This window comes from Myotis nattereri (assembly GCF_964212035.1).
Source record: "Myotis nattereri genome assembly, chromosome: 10".
In the NCBI taxonomy this organism is placed as follows: domain Eukaryota; kingdom Metazoa; phylum Chordata; class Mammalia; order Chiroptera; family Vespertilionidae; genus Myotis; species Myotis nattereri.
In genome coordinates this window covers 63,899,660-63,916,100 of record NC_138085.1, presented here as the reverse complement: position 1 = coordinate 63,916,100, position 16,441 = coordinate 63,899,660, and the positions used below count along the sequence as shown (strand labels likewise).

The 16,441-nt window shown below is 39.0% G+C and overlaps 1 protein-coding gene across 2 annotated transcripts in view; it reads right to left on the bottom strand.

The window, feature by feature from the left end:
• SLC8A1 (solute carrier family 8 member A1) overlaps positions 1-16,441 on the bottom strand; it is a 276,016-nt gene that overhangs the window by 59,370 nt on the left and 200,205 nt on the right. Inside the window, exons 2-5 of one of the 2 annotated variants that reach the window (XM_081100760.1) lie at positions 10,903-11,009; positions 7,697-7,717; positions 7,253-7,270; positions 2,794-2,862 (exon numbers count right to left, since the gene is read on the bottom strand). In XM_081100760.1, the coding sequence (XP_080956886.1) occupies positions 2,794-2,862; positions 7,253-7,270; positions 7,697-7,717; positions 10,903-11,009 (215 nt within the window). The remainder of the gene's footprint in view (positions 1-2,793; positions 2,863-7,252; positions 7,271-7,696; positions 7,718-10,902; positions 11,010-16,441) is intronic. The other variant, XM_081100761.1, reaches the window with a different exon arrangement.

The window sequence follows — 16,441 nt, the reverse complement described above, 5'->3', positions numbered from 1 at the left end:
CTTTACCTTATTTTCTACTAATGAAAAATGATGCTAGCTTTCCATTTGTGTTAGTGACAATTTTATTTTAAAAACAAATCTAGTGAAGCACAAACATGAGGCAATTTCAGAATATTACATTAAGTAAATGAAAGTATAGTTGGTATGTTATAAAGGCAAATATTATAAAGGAGGTAAGAGAATAAACAAAATTTAGGAAACACTCTCTGAATGGATTCATACCAACCTATAGGAAAGCAAAGAAGCTTGTTTCTGTTACTTCCTACTCTTGCTCCAAACCTGACTTGAATTTAATGCCACACTTTAAAACTATTGTCTACCCATCTGGAAAAGCTTCCCCATTTCCACCCAGCTAAACCCAACTTAATCTTTCAAAACTCCGCCTCCTCTTGCATGAAATATCCCGATTGACCTATTTAGGAATGACCATTCCAATTTTATACTAATTCCATTATATTTGTTGTGTACACTGAGCACAAATCTTGCTAATATTTAAAATTTTTTTTTGGTTATCTTTATATACAAATACCCAGCATGTAAACTTAGCGAGATAGAATGTCTCCTTGCTCTTCAAACTGTGATCACAACCGCCATTACAATGTATAAAATGTAGTAGGTATTCAATAAATATTTGCTGTGAGACCCTCCAACTCACTGTTAGATAAGTCCTCTTATTTGTTCTTTGTATGTAAAGATGATTTGTTCGTTTAACAAATGTTATTGGGCTTCTACAATATGTGAGCACACTGAAGCCTCCTCCCCCATTTCCCAGGAACCTGTGGTCTAGTGGGAATCGAGGCATGTGGGTGGGGTAACTTCTAGTAGTGCAAGGTAAGGGCTGAGGGACCAGGTGGAGAGGCAGCTCACTCTGCCTGAAGGCGTCGGGGAAGGCTTCAGGCCAGGGGAGGTATTTGAAATTGGCATTGAAGCAGGTATAAAAGCTTGCCAGGTGAAGGTGGTGGTGGGGAAGGAGGGGAATTCCAGGCAGAGAGAAGTCAAAGCACAAAGGCTCAGTGTCATGGAAGGGTCAGGGCTAATTTCATTGACTCAATGTCATGAATGTGTAAGATCTCACTCCACTTATATGTAACTGAGAAAGGGCAGTTAGGTAAATCCTATTACTGCTCTATAATGATACTGATAAATTAGCATTTATGGTGCACATTTTTGACACTGGCAAAGAAGATAGCTGAGTCTATTTTTAAAAAAGTATCCTCTTCTAAATAAATTTTATTGAAAAGAGAAATAGTTTAACAGCATTTTAAAATTATCTATTATGTTTGTTTCCTTTTCACTTTGAGTGTTGGATCAAATGCAATCCATTTTACTATGGTCAAATCAGTTTCATTTCCTTACTTATGCAGAGTGAGAAAATCAATTCTCTCTCTGTCTCTCCATATATATATATATATATATATATATATATATATATATGCACGTGTACTTTTCAAACTCATCATATTTATTGACAAGCTAATAATAAATCACATATCATATAACATCATGATCTTAACCAACCAACACAACTTAAAGATCAAATGTATAATTAATAACCACGGTTATTAATTGGACATAAAACAATTGATAGGACATAAAACAATCCTGTGATAAAATCATCAGTAGGGGAACCTCCCTTCTCCTGAGTAATTGATTCTGTAGCTAGTAAATAACAGAAGCTAGTAGGTACCTGGGATCTGGACAGAGCAGAGGGATGCACAAGCTGCTGCTGATGCTTTCAGGCTCAGGCTGCATTTTGACGCAGCGTCACTGTGAGCAGTGAAGGGTTGAGAGGGAACCCTATTAGAAAACAATACAACCCACAGATCTGTGCCTGAGGAGCTACTGTTGACTTTTCTTAATGTATTTGCCATTTTTAATCTTAACAAACAACCTCGAATTTGGAAAGGGATACAAAGCCAATGGTGGGATACCTGGCTCCAGGCTATTTTAATCTTTGACTCAGATCTATGCTGAAAGTCTGAGAGCAGAGACCTCTTGACAGTGGTCAGCACTGGCCTCTCTGTTAAGAGCCTGAGGAGACTTGTACTTTTGTTTCCATGAGGAATATTCTGGAACAACTCTGCAGTCAGGGCTGGGTATCATGATCATTGAGTAGGGGTGTGGGAGGTGGGATGAAGAAGGTGTTACTGGGGCAGATAGACGTGTAGTTTCTACTGCCACAGCCAGTGAGGGGCTGTGGTGATACCAAAGAGTGAATATCTGTGTCCTCATCCGGAGATTCAGGTCAAGGAGATGGTTTGTGGGCCCTGAACCTAAGGAGATCTGGGATAGCCGTGCGATCCTCCAGTTACCCTGCCAATGTTCCCCTCTGGAGAAACCCCACAGATGGACTATCATCTGTGCACATATGACTCACATCATGTTGGCTGAAGGCAGGAAAGGCAGGCTCTGGGAAGAAATACAGCTTGCCTTCAAAGAGACTTCAGTATACTTGGAATGAAAGACCCATGCTTGAGTAGCAAGCTTTGCAAGCAACATGGGATATATTGAAACTTGAGAGGGAGAGGCCATTGGGATCAATCCCCTCTGATGGTCCATGCTAATCCCTCTACCATGCACACCTCCTGTCCTGTGCCAATGGGGTCGTGTGTTGTTGCTGCTGTTCTGCCATCAACCCCAGCTACAGAGAGCCACTGCATTATTTAGCAATGTTTTAGAGGGGACAGGGGCTAAACTGGGTCACGTTAATGTCTAAAGACCTGAAGAACAGTTGAAGACAGTTCACTTCAAATTCATCACACTGGTTTTCTAGGATCATGATGAAACGAGTACCTGTAATGGTGATTACAGTAGAGGGAATCGGATGTTCTCTAGCATGAACTTTCCTGAAGACAGGTTGGCCTAGCAAAAGGACAGGCAGAAAGTCAGCAGGATGCATTGCACAGGTTTGCTAGTAGAGCTCTGTAGAATTAGTAAGCTAAACATCACACTGAGATGCACACATCACAAGCAATGTTAGAGGACTGAGTGCTCATAGGTCGCGCCTATGGAGGTTGCAGAAGTGAGAGCTGAATAGGTTAAGTGTTCCACAAGCCAAACCAGATCATGTGAATGAACCACACATGCCACAGTAGGGGGCGCAGCCAGATTCCTGCAGGTTTCTGAAACGGAGTATTCACACCCTCTAAGTTTCTGCTTCCAGAGGCATCATGAAACAATGGAAAGCACTTGGTGCGATGAAAGGTAGCCTGGTTTTCCTATTGGTGCCAACAACATAGCCGAGAGTAGGCCATTTCCCCAGTTTTTTCACATGTGGAACAAGGACAATAGTTACCTGGGATGTCTACATCACAAGTTTGTTTGAGGGTCAAATAACATAACATCTGGGAACATGTTATATATTTCCTGGGGATTGTGAATGGGAGAATGTTGTCATTGCAGGGTACACCATGGTCATAGCAACTGTTTGGATTACCTAGGCCTAGGGTTTTCATCAAACTCCCGGTTCAGTTGACCACCACATCTACCTGCTATTGGCTTCTAGTAAGAGCTACCCAGACCTGACCTGGGAATCATGAGATTGAGGACTTGGTTTCAACTCTGTTATATGCTTGCTGTCTAAACTTGAACAAGGCACTTATCTTCTATGGGACTTGTTTTTTTCAATTTTAAAATAAAACTGAGCTTGAAGGGGGTTTGTTATTCTAACCTATGTGCTGGAGTGATTAAAGCTTTTAACTGTCAGAATTTTCATAGTTTGGCTTCCTTCCATGTGCCTAACTTAGTCTATTACATGATGAGCATAATGTGATTGGAAGACTAGCTTTTAAAAGAGGTATACTGACTGTTATATACTTTGAATTAATTAAGGAACTCCGCCGCTGCCTGAGGAATCAGACATGACTGTCTCCTCTCCAAACTGAGCCAGAATACTCAATTTTATTAAAAATATATTCAAATTATGTGCACCCTCTTTTGGGGTCCCCCTGGTTTTTCATATGACTAGCATTCATGCTGATGGCATTTATGAAACAGCTGGGCTTTGAATTGAAAAGGGATGACGATGCAGGAAGGAATGAAGTGGTTAGGAGAAAGGAAATAAAACTGCTGGGATCGGAACACTCATTACATGGCCTTGGACTTAAGTCAGAGGGCCAGGCCCTGAGTCCTGAATGGGTGATGTGGGGTAGATTGATCAATCTCTTTGTATCCTCATTTCCTCTCCTATAAGTGAGAACAATAATATCTTCCTCTATAGGTTGAGGATTAAATGATATAATAAACAAGAATTACTTTGCAAACTCTAATGAGCTATAATGAATAGGGTTTTACCATGTAAGGTGTCTGAGGGTCAAGGGCAAATGAGCTCATAGGTCCAAACAAGAGCCTTTCAATGAGGCAAGCTCTGGGAGCAACAGGTAAAGATTTACAAATTCCAAAAGTACCTCCAGAACTTAATGGCCACCACTAACTAATGAGATCTCTGAAATATAGGTGCTGGGCTGTGCACCAAACAGTTCCTTAAATTTCCACATATCCTGCTTCAAATTTAGATTTTCACACTCAGCTGCATAAGACACATAAATGCCGCAGGCAAAATCCAAAGGCTAGCCCTGGCCAGTGTGGCTCAGTTGATTGGGTGTAGTCCCATGCACCAAAAGGTTGCTGGTGTGATTCCCAGTCAGGGCACATGCCCAGGTTGCAGGCTTGATCCCCAATTGGGGGTGTGCAGGAGGCAAACGATATTTAGCTCCTACATCGATATTTCTCTCTCCTCTTTCTAAAAATTAATAAAAAATCTTTTTAAAAATCCAAAGGCTAGATTAATTCCTCTCTACTACCCCTGTATCTCAAAGCCTTGCCTTCAAAGCCTCAAATACCTGCTGGCCACACCCGGGATTTCTTTAAACTAACCAATGACAATCAAGGGATGTGCGCGCCATAGAGATGACCACATCCTGTGTAAGAAGACCCGACTGGTGCCTGGCCAATCGGCAGGGCCCACAGTCAGCTCCCCTCCCCTCACTCCACCCCCTATTAAAACCCTGTTTCTCTCATAGCGTTTTCGCTCTGCTTCTGGTCTCTGCGTCGGCCAGGAGACAGAGTCGAGCTAGCTCAATAAAGGACCCTCTGCTTTTGCATCGGAAAAAGAAAACAAAAAACAAAAAACCTACTTGGAACTTAAAGATGCTTTACACTGTGGAGACCAAAGTCTCAGAATGTTCCCCAGAAGCATCTGTAGAGTGGATCCCAGGCATTCCAGCCTAGCTCTGGAGGAGAAGGGTCATGTAAAGGGAGAGGCCCATGTAGAGATTCCCACAAAGTTCTGGAACTCTCTCTTATTATAACAGCATCAATTTCAAATCTTGGGAAGAGGTGGTGTCAACACAAAAACTGCTATGTCAGATGAAAGTTTCAGAAACAAGAAAGAACTTGAAGTACATGAAATGGCAGAAACCTTCAGAAGAAGTGATTCTGCTCTCTTGGATGCAAGATGTGTCCAAGGCAGCAGATGTTGGACATAACTGCACAGACACTCCAGAGCTTTATAGGAATAGTTTCCGAGAAAAGAAACTGGGATCCAATTATCTAGATACTAAAAGAGAAGATGTTTCAAGTGATACGGAAGGAAGACCCTCAAAGCCAAATCCTGACACATTCAATGTTAAAGGAAATAGATATCCAAACCCTCAATGCATTTTAATAAGGCATTCGTTCTACAGCCAGAGACTTTTAGTTCAGGTCTCATTAGCTGGCCACATAGGGCTGAAGGTGCTGCTTGGTACTATAGTATTTCTACAATGGCTGACTTAAAAAAAATTACTTCAAAGAAGCCATGAAGCTCAACTTGCCCAAATTCTACCTTCCTCAAATCTCACCAGGATAATTAACATATTGGGTGACAGAAACAGAATATTTCCAAGAATGCTTCAAGGAGTTAAAATGGTGGACGAGGAAAAGAAGACAAAAATTTAAAAAAGAAATGAAAATTCCTGAACTTGGATTTGAAAACAGCATGTATGGCCGTGCAGAACTGGGAGACTTCACCTGGGAGAACTTCAGATGAGTCAGATTTAACAAATCCTCTACCAGGACTTGTCCTGTTTAACATTTTTATCCTTTTCAATTTCTATGTCTCTGAGAGTCTATGAGTCATCTTGTCATTAAATATTTTGTCTGGAGAGAGGCAGAGGAGAGTAAGAGTCCATGTGAAATTGCTCATATTCAGAAAGTTCCACTTTGGACAGAATCATGTTGGAGCTACTGAATCATGAGTTTATACTTACAGTGGTTGAAGTTAACCCTGACTCTCATGACAGCATTTTCAACATTAGAATATTTGGCAATATATTCTTAAATTTTTTTTTTTTAGCTATCTGATTTCAGGAAAAAGAATTAGAATACTAACACCTACACAGTATATTAGACATTTGATATTTATCTCCCTCTAAATCTGCGTAGACGATTTTGAAAGGATGAGGAAATATTAAGGATCAAAAGAGATGATGCTGTAAGGAAATACCTTTCTTCCATATACAAGAAAATAGCTTTAGAATTGTGCTAATCAACAGGGTCCACACAGGCTGGGTACCAGTCTGAATTTAAGGGTTTTATACGTTTTGACTGGCATTTTCAGTTTTTGTAGAGCATTTTGTAATGCACTTTACGTGGTAGAAATATTACTCATTAATTTACAAGTGTTAATAATGCTAAAAATTAAGTCCTCAAAGAAGGGTTTGTCCATATTGGTGTGGTGGGATGATGGGATGGGTCTTCTCCCAATGGAGTATTAGCTACTATTAGTATCCTGAGCTTGGGCCATGGAGAAGTCTTAGATGTCAACCCCTATGTTTTCTTGTCTTAGTTACTCTGGTACATTTTGGACTATCTAGCTGGGGACATTGCACATCACCAGGGCTATGTGAACATTTGCAAACTGACCAGTGTCAAAATGTGAACAATTATAGAATATTTTAAATTTGCGTGTAAATGAATACAACACACATGTTGTTAGTGTGTAAAACGTTGAATGTCTAAAATCAGCAAGAACACACCATGTGCGACAGCTAAGTGTTAATATACAGGTTATATAAGATGAGGCTTTGGTTTGGTTTTTAAGGATATTTGAAGAAAATGAGGAACATTAAAAAATTATCTTACCATACAGGCATTTTCCTTCATTAAAAGAAAGTAAAAATGACAAATGATTTTAAAAAAATGTATACAATATATGGTGAAAACAGACAGTAAAAAGTAAAATTTGATGTCATTAGACTTTAAAAATTCATACCTGTTATTGTGAAGCCACCTAAAAAAGAAAAAAATAAATAAATGTTACAATTTATTTAAGTCACACTCTAAATAACAAATATCGGTGATATCAGACTATTTGATGACCCATCCATGGGATAAAAACTGGCCAAATTATATTTACAATTAAGAAAAATATGAAAACATTTGTTCATGACTTAATCATTAATCATTCTTTTAATATTATAGGATTTAGTGCACACATTTAATTCTGTGCATGCATAAGAAATCACTGATTTTTCAAAAGGTTAAACTAAAACTGGAATATAAATCTGACCTTAACAAAAATGAGGCCAATGGGCCTAAACAACAATCTTACTAGTAAATCAATAGAAATAAAAGTCAGAGAGCTATTGTATCACCCGACAGAAATGGAAATTAACCTCGAAAAATGGAAAGGAAATGCAAGAAATGAAATGCTTACCAAGCTCATTCAATAACAGGGCTGTGAAGGAAACAGACAAAGACAAACACAGAATAAGAGAACAGATGAATAATGAAAGCAAGAGGAATATCAGCAGAAAGAAATCCAGGCAGATCTGATGACAGTGGTAGGGAGCCACTGATAAAAAATCAGTGCATCCCAAAGAAATGTGGCATTGGGAATATTTCTACATAATCCCAACACGAATTTCTGCAAATGTGTGTGATTGACTAATATATATGTATATATATTTCATTCTATATATTATTGCTTGACATTTAGTCAAACATTTCTACTATCTATGCTTGTACAAAGTGTATATATCTAGTTTACCAACTATAGTAGAAACATTTTATGAATTTAATCCTAAACTTTGAGTGAATCTTTTCCTGAAATATTTTCTGGGAGTTAGTTAATTCAACATATGAAAGTCTTAAATCATGCAGGATCTCAGGCATTATACCTTTCATTCAATGAAAATAGATAAAACATCTTAGAAAATTTCATTTTGACCACCCTTTTTGAAAGGACACTTTGGCTCAAGATAAAGTTCTCTCTCTGTAGGTTCTATTTGCATGATATTTTGGCCATCAACACATGCTTAGTTTTTTAAGTCCTCAAAACTCAAATCCCAGGAATTAGTGCTTATTTTTCTGTCCTTACCTATGACTTCTGCACATTGTAATTGGACAAGCCAGAATGCTTTTGTGGACACCTAATTCCATGGAAAAACCGCATGGCGTTGTGTGTGTGTGTGTGTGTGTGTTTGTGTGTGTGTGTGTGTGTGTGTGTGTGTAGGGGGAGCATACACAGTTTGTCTTTCAGGTTATGTGTTTTAAACCCAGACTATACTGAAGCACTTCATTTTGTTGAAAGCTATCTGGATGGAAGTATCAAATAAATGACTTCCGGAGTAGTAGATGGGGATATTACAATTAGTTTTTCAGGCCCAGTTTTCCTTCTAATGGTTGTGGCATTAGAAGATACTTTCTAAAACAAGTCAGTAATTTTATTTATAGTAATAAGAATCTACTTGGCGGGTGAAAAACTAGATAGTGCTATTAAGGAATTTTAATTTGCTTTTACATAAGGGCATATTTTATTGAAATGACAATGGAAAGAACTTTATCTAAGATGTGCTCCCTTTAGGGAGGAATTCATTGAGAAGTAAGTGCTTCTTCCTGTATGTTAATGAGGCATTTTTTGATCCCATCTTTGTAAGAAATCAGCACAATTTTCTAAAGTGTCTTTTCCTTCCGCTTGCTGTCCATGGAACATATTAAATAGGCTGAATTAAAATGGCTCCCCAGTGGTCCCCCCCCCCCCTATTCCAAAGGCTTCTGTTACCATTTTGAATGTGATTAAGTCAGGAACATAAACTTTTTTTGTCTGAAGGACTCTGAGGACACCAAGTTCTTACAAATGTGGGATTAGTTCAATTCCCCCAAATGTTGGGTCTATATAAAAATTAGTCCTATATATTTCATTTTTTACATGTAAAAGTGTAAATTTCTTCAAAGTGGCCCATCTAACCAATTGTTTCTATGCAATTAATATGCAGTATGCTAAATTTATACATATAATTAAATGAATAGGACTCCTTTTTAAATAGCCACTATTAGACGATAATTATAGGAAGTCCTCGATAATTCAGAAAAACATTTCTTTAAAACTGATATAAAATTCTTGCCCTTTCTTATCAAATATAGGCCACATAAAAATAGATATAAGGTCGAAGAGAACAAAGAAATTAATTGATTTCTTTATTCAAATATTTTCTACATGTATAAGTACAAATTAACCAAAAAAATTATTCTGAGGATATGGCTGCTTACTCTTTTCTCTTTACTATACATGTTAAAATCTGTCAAGCCTATAAAGAAAGAAAGGTTTTGGAGCATAAGACTGGGTAGGCCTTAAGCAAGGGCTAAATTCTTACTGAAGGACCATTTCCTTCCTACTTAAAGAAAATTTATATGATTATGGTTTCATACATATGGTCCCTTTTAAATGTCATATTTAATCATATAAAAATAGCATGCCCAAAGAGCACTAGAATATTGATGCCATTACTCTTTAAGATATTTTATTAAATATTTTTTTGAAACCTGGTCCTCTGAAGAAACCGAGTTATTTAATTCTTTTGAAATTTCCCATTCGTTGCCATTAGACACATTTACCACTGCTAACAGGTATTAAGTAGTCTTTATCACTAACATTTTAGGGGCGATTTAATAGTTGGAACCACATTTGAAAATGACCCCTGAACAGTGAAAAACTAAACACATGAATCATGCTTTTATAATTTATATAATCATTTCTGAGTGCCAGAAATCTCTTCCAGCATTGATTAAATCTGGTTTCGGTCAAGGTTAGTTGGCATTTCCTGAAGGAAATGGGGGCAGAGCTTGGTGCACTTGTTAGGGAAGGAAAATGAAACTGCTAAAGCTTCAAAGGAAATGAAGTATAGTACTTGGAAGCCGAGGAAGAGGAGAAAGTTAAGTGTGAGAGTAGGGAGACACGGAGAGAGAAGAGTACAATTTCTCGCTGGTACGTCTTTGTATACTCTCACACCTTTCATTCCTCTTCTTATCCATATTGGCTCCTCAAGCACAAGGGAGAATTTGCACTCTTTCTCATATTCCTCACGGTCAAATATTCTAATGGTAATGATCTTCCTGTGGGAACACAAGACAAAGGCAAAACAAATGGTTGGAGTCACACGCTCATGCTAGGTGTTCACCAGGCCGAATGTTAACAGTGATGTTATGGAGGGAGAAATGGCAACACATGGACCTCCTGAAGTATGTAATAGGGCATCTTGGGTGCTCTCAGCTGGCCCCCATTGTTTTCTTTGCTAATTTGTCACGTTCACAAATTCTTCCTGCTCCCATGGGCAGTCAGGAGGTACCCTGAATTAGGAAGAGTAATCAGAAAGTTGGCTTCATTTTGGCATAGCAAGCGACTGCTTCAACTCTCCCAGAAATGGAAGCTTGATTGACTGCATTGAAAATTAATAGCTCAAACTTATAACAGGCAGAGTGGCCAAAACTGGCCAATGGAGCTCCAGGCAGGCCCGAGATCTATGCCCTGTTACATAGGGGGAGGGATATGTGTGTTGTAATCATGTTCTGAAGAGTGCAGGCATCCAGGGTGGCACCGGCCAGCAGAAGCTGTTGGGCTCAGCCCTGGAGCAGCTCCCCCACCTTTCTTCTCACTCATCTCCACCAGGCGGGGCTCTCCAATCTCAAGGAAGAAGGTCTTGTTTTTCTCATACTCCTCATCATCAATTACCTTGACTGATATTGTTTTGCTGAAACAGAGAAGAATAGAAATTGACGAACAAGGGCAAGAGGAGAGAGAAGAGAAGGCACATAAAGAAGAGGAAAGCAGGTTAATGAGCTGCACTTCCAGTCAAACAGCAATTGAGAAACTTCTGAACTGTGAATTTTTCCTTAGAGAATGAGCATGGGATAGTTCTGAAAGATCAGAGAGGGTCACCCACGGCGCAGCTCCCCTGGCCAGGGCCACAGAGTTATTTCAAGCAAAACAGAGCACTCACTACTAGCAAGTTTATCTTCATCATGAAAAGAAAAAGCAGAAGAACACAGGCCACAATAGTACGAAAAGAAAAATATATTTATTTAGTCAATGCCTTAACTGTAGAACCATCTGGGCTGTGCTATGGAAATCAGCCCTTTAGAACAAATCAATCAATCACATCAAAATTTTAACAGAGCTTATCTCTGAGTGTTAGGCTTATGGGTTATATTTTTGTCTTCTTGGTACTTTACTGTATTTCCCAAACATAATATTATCAATATCAGATTTTATGGAAATAATAAATGTATAAAAGCACCGCAAAAGAAAAGATAAAGTCCTTTATTTTACCCCACCCAATGCCCTAGAATTAAACTCTTACTCAGGTTAGTCAGATTCCCTACCAAGATCACAAGGGAAGTTGCTCATGCTTTGTCTTTCCAAAGATGGAGCTGAAGCCTTTCCACAGCTGTCTTAAAAAGTGAGGGGTGAGGAATTATGATGTTACAGCTATTCTCATCCCTCCCAAAGCTGAGTTTCAACTTTCACAGAATATACCATTTACCCTACTTTCCAACCCACTGACATACCAAGGCATTTTGTTAAGAATTCTTCCTGTAACCCATCCTTTGCCGTGGTTCTCAACCTCCTGGCCCTTTAAATACAGTTCCTCATGTTGTGACCCAACCATAAAATTATTTTCGTTGCTACTTCATAACCGTAATGTTGCTACTGTTATGAATCATAATGTAAATATCTGATATGCAGGATGGTCTTAGGCGACCCCTGTGAAAGGGTCGTTCGACCGCCAAAGGGGTCTCGACCCACAGGTTGAGAACCGCTGCTTTAGTGCTTCTGGCCTTGTGGTCTTCTGGTTGTGAGTAACTGACAGGCAGGTGGGGCAAATGCTAATATGCAAACTCAACTTCCCATAAGCCTTGATGATTCTGAAAATTAATGTTAATTTTCATGTATTACACCTTACTCAGAGCTCCTATACACTTGTCTTTGAAAATATGTTGTGTGTTTGGTTTTTTTTTGTTTTTTTTTTCAGTAACACTGGCCAAAACATTTCTGACTAAAGTTTTTAAAACAATGCATTTATACAGCCACACAGCCTTAATGGCACGGACATTATTTGGTTTGGGATAAACTGAGTAGCTGATGAGTGTGAGAGATACAGGGACCCACACAATTTGTATAATAAAATAAGCACTTAGAATTTATCATTACAGCATCACTATTCACTAGGGTCATAATCCTTAAAATTTATTTCAGTATTTGATAACTGTGACACTGGAAAATCAAAGATGAAGCAAAAGAACACAGTTCCTCTGTGGCTGCCTGGCAAAGGTCCCTAAAACAGATGGGATTTGCATAATGGCATATCATTTCAAAATCATTAGTTACACAATCAATAGGGCCCCTGGCAGGAGGAACCATTACATTTTATATTGATTTTTTTTCTACTTGCACAGTAAAGCGATTAATTGAAGTGATTATTAAAGGACATGCCAATCAATTTAAAGAGGCAGGATGAAGCCAGTCCTTATGAATTAGTCCTCGAGGCAGGCAAACATCAAAATGGATAGGTAATGTCCACCTTTGGCTTCAGAACAGAACTATTTCTTCCCTCAGCAAGGATAGCAAAGGTAAAATAAAGTCACATATATTTTACAGGGATGTCTTTTGCTCACTTTCCAAGCCTAATGTACAAAAGAAACTGCCACCCCTTCTTCCATCACAGGGGAAGTTAGCTGAGAGGGGCTGATTTAGTGAAGACTCCATTACACCGTCTTGGTAAAGAGCAGAAGCACGCCTCTGTTCCACCCCTTTGCTCCTCACAGTGCTGCAGTAGAATTAGCACCCGCCAGGTCTGCAGGGACCTTAATGTGCCTGTGTTGCCACACCAATCCCATCTGCACAGGGCTTTTGCACTGTCATAGGAGCCCTCCCTGAGAACACAGATTCATCTTGTCTTTTCATTTGTTCTGTGAACCAGTAGGAAGCAGTCAGATAGTGTTTGCTATTTTTTTTTAAACTGAAAGGTTAATCTAAACAAGACTAGACCAGTGAGGAAGACAGCGCTTCAACCAAAGACAACTCTTGCACTCTTATCACCCTGGTAAGGAACACATAGAATACTTTTTCCTAATTACTATGATAAAGGGAAGAAAAAGTTCTGACTTGATCTTTTTTTAAAAAAAAAAATATATCTCTGAAGGTGAACAGTGTGTAGTATAAAAATTATGTTTTCTGGAAACTAGCAAGTCAGTTACAATACAGTAAGTACTTTCTCGCTGTGGCCAGAATTTTAATGGAAATATTTTTTGGTTCCATTTGTGGGGTAGAAAAGAATTTGGTTAAGAAAGATCAAGTTATTTAGTGGAAACATACAGGTCACTTTTTAATTTTTATTTTTGCAGTGCCTTTCCTTTGATGATAGTAAACCAATATCTACATTCTACTTCTCAACCTCTCTTTTACCTGATGGGTCTCAAAAGACCTAAGCACCTTAAAACATTCTATCTAGGATTTCTTCCATCGAGTGGTGACTCAGGCAGGTAGAGAGGGAAAGAGGTGGTTTTATTTGTGTTGACTAGCAAAGAAAAATCTTTTCAAAATATGTTGTGGTTTCTCATTAAGCTAAAGTTGCAGCAATCTTTTAATTTTTTTTCCAGTTTCAGCTTCAATTTGTCCTTCGGTGGTTTCTTTTCCCCAAGATTGACCTTAATGTTGGCAGAAGTGAGAAAAAGACGAGTTGGAGGGTTAAGCAGAAGAGAATCTTTCTAAACCCTCATGCAAAACATTTTAGTGAAAATTCACATATTTAGAGACTGCAATGGCTCTTTTAAATTTTATTTTATTTTTAAGATTCAGCCTCTCTTTAGGCATACTCAGAGGTCCATGGACTGATGGGCGCTTTGCATTTCTGATTTCATCCGTCTTTCTAACACCCCTAGAAATACCTTCTACTACTTGAAATTGATGGAGGCAACAGTGACTCAGAAATTAAGTGATTTCCAAGATTACAAAGTGAGACGCCTGTGGCTGGCTCCAGAGACCAATAGCTTTCAATTATGTGACCCACAGGTCACCTACTCATTCAGCTGTGCAGTGTTTTTATGGCCACTTTAAAGGAACTGGATCATTATTTTAAATTAATATGGAGGTTTATCGTTCTACCTTTATGTTAACAAAGACTGCCTGAATGGACCACGATAGATTTTCAATTCTATTTTTAAACGGAGGATAGCACACACTAGATTCCATGATGGCAGTCTTAAAGAGTTAAATCCTTGAAGAGAAAAAGGTCCTGTTAGGCTCACCAACTTTGAGGCTTTGAGCAGGTGGCTTGTTAGAATTCCAGAATCTCAGGGCCCACCCCACAGCCCCCAAATCAGTTCTGCATTTTAACCAGATCCCGGGATGATGCCTGTGCCTGTTTAACCAGATCCCGGGATAATGCCGGTGCCTGTTAAAGTCTGAGAAGTGCTTCGCTGGAGAGGGCAGTGGGTTCTTAAGTGAGAAAATGAATTAAGAGGCTGGTAATAGTTGGGCTTAGGTTTTGGAACCATTTGCATATTAGAATCACGAGTGGCACTTTGAAATCTGTAAATGCCAGATCAGTGAAATCAAACTTTTTGGTTGTGGGGCCCCAACATGAATATAGTTTTTAAAAGTTTTCCAGGTGATTGTAATATGAAGCCAGGAGACTGGCTAATGGAGAGCCAGGATATATGGCCTGATGTTTAAAAGAATGTATTAAATAAAGAATAGGTAGAGTGTGAGGACGTCAAAACTAAATTAGCAATCTAGGCTGAAACATGGGAGAAGTACTGGTTTGTCCTTCACTGATGTTCTTCTCTGGATTATATAGAACACTTAAAGTTTTTGTTTCTCCTCTTAGGAAATACTGGTCTCTGCAGACAACAGGTGAGAAAACTACCTATAGCATTCAGGCAACAGACTTCACATTCATACAGAGGGATTTCCTTCCTAACAAAGTGATAGGAACTCTGGTGAGAGGATTTCACACAAGTGAGGGTCTATTTGGAGACTGAAAACACTAAGGGTTTCAATGGCCACAGAAGACAGCAATGCCATATACCTTCCCCCTCTCAGGGAGCCTCTGAGCCATGTCAGTGAAAGGCCATGTCCAGGGAAGTGGAAACTTTTCCCGCCGCACTCAGACCCAAGAGAGAAGTGACTCAGGGCTGACTGCATACAAAGGAAGAAGATCTGGTAACTTCTCTGACCACAGAATGATGTCATCAGGTAAGGCAAGTTTCAAACTTAATCCCCAGTACACCTGATGTTAAAAGCTTCAAGGTAAACTCCTATGACTCAAAAAGACAAATGAATCAACTAAAACATTGGCAAAGAATCTGAACAGATGCTTTTCCAAGGAAGATAAACATATGGCCAACAAGGACATGGAAAGATGCTTAACATCATTAGTCATCAGGGAAATGCAAGTCAAATCCACAATGAGATATCAATCCGCACCCATTAGGGTAGCCAGAGTCAAAAAGGCAGATAGTAGCAAGTGATGTAGAGAATGTGGAAGAATTGCTGGTGGGAATGTAAAATGGTACAATAGCTTTGGGAAAGTCTAGCAGTTTCTCAAAAGTTGAAAAATAGAGTTACCATATAACCCAGCAATTCCACTTCTAGGCATATACCCAAGAGATTTAAAAACATATGTTCACACAAACTCTTGTACATGAATGTTCATAGCAGCATTATTCATAACAGCCAAAAGGGGAAACAACCTAAATGTCCATCAACTGATGAACAGATAAACAAAATGTAATACATTCATATGATAGAATGTTATTCAGCAATAAAGAGGAATGAGATTCTGGTAGATGCTACTGAAGGACAGTATAATATGCTAGCCCAGGCTATGCCATCTCAGTATATTTATTTTGAGCTTTAGGCACTTGAAAAACAGCAGATGCAAGAAGAGGCTTTCTCTGAACTTCCCCTTATCTGCCTAAAGACAGAACCTCCAAAAGGAACTCCATTGTTATAAAATCCCCTCTCAGGAGTTCCATCAGCCAGGGAAGATTAACTCTTATCACAGGAGAGGAGACTAGAAGTCCATACCAGATCCAGGCAAACTTTGTCACAAACTGTCATATGTCTCATCTATTCTTCTAGGGTAGTGGTTGGCAAACTCATTAGTCAACAGAGCCAAAT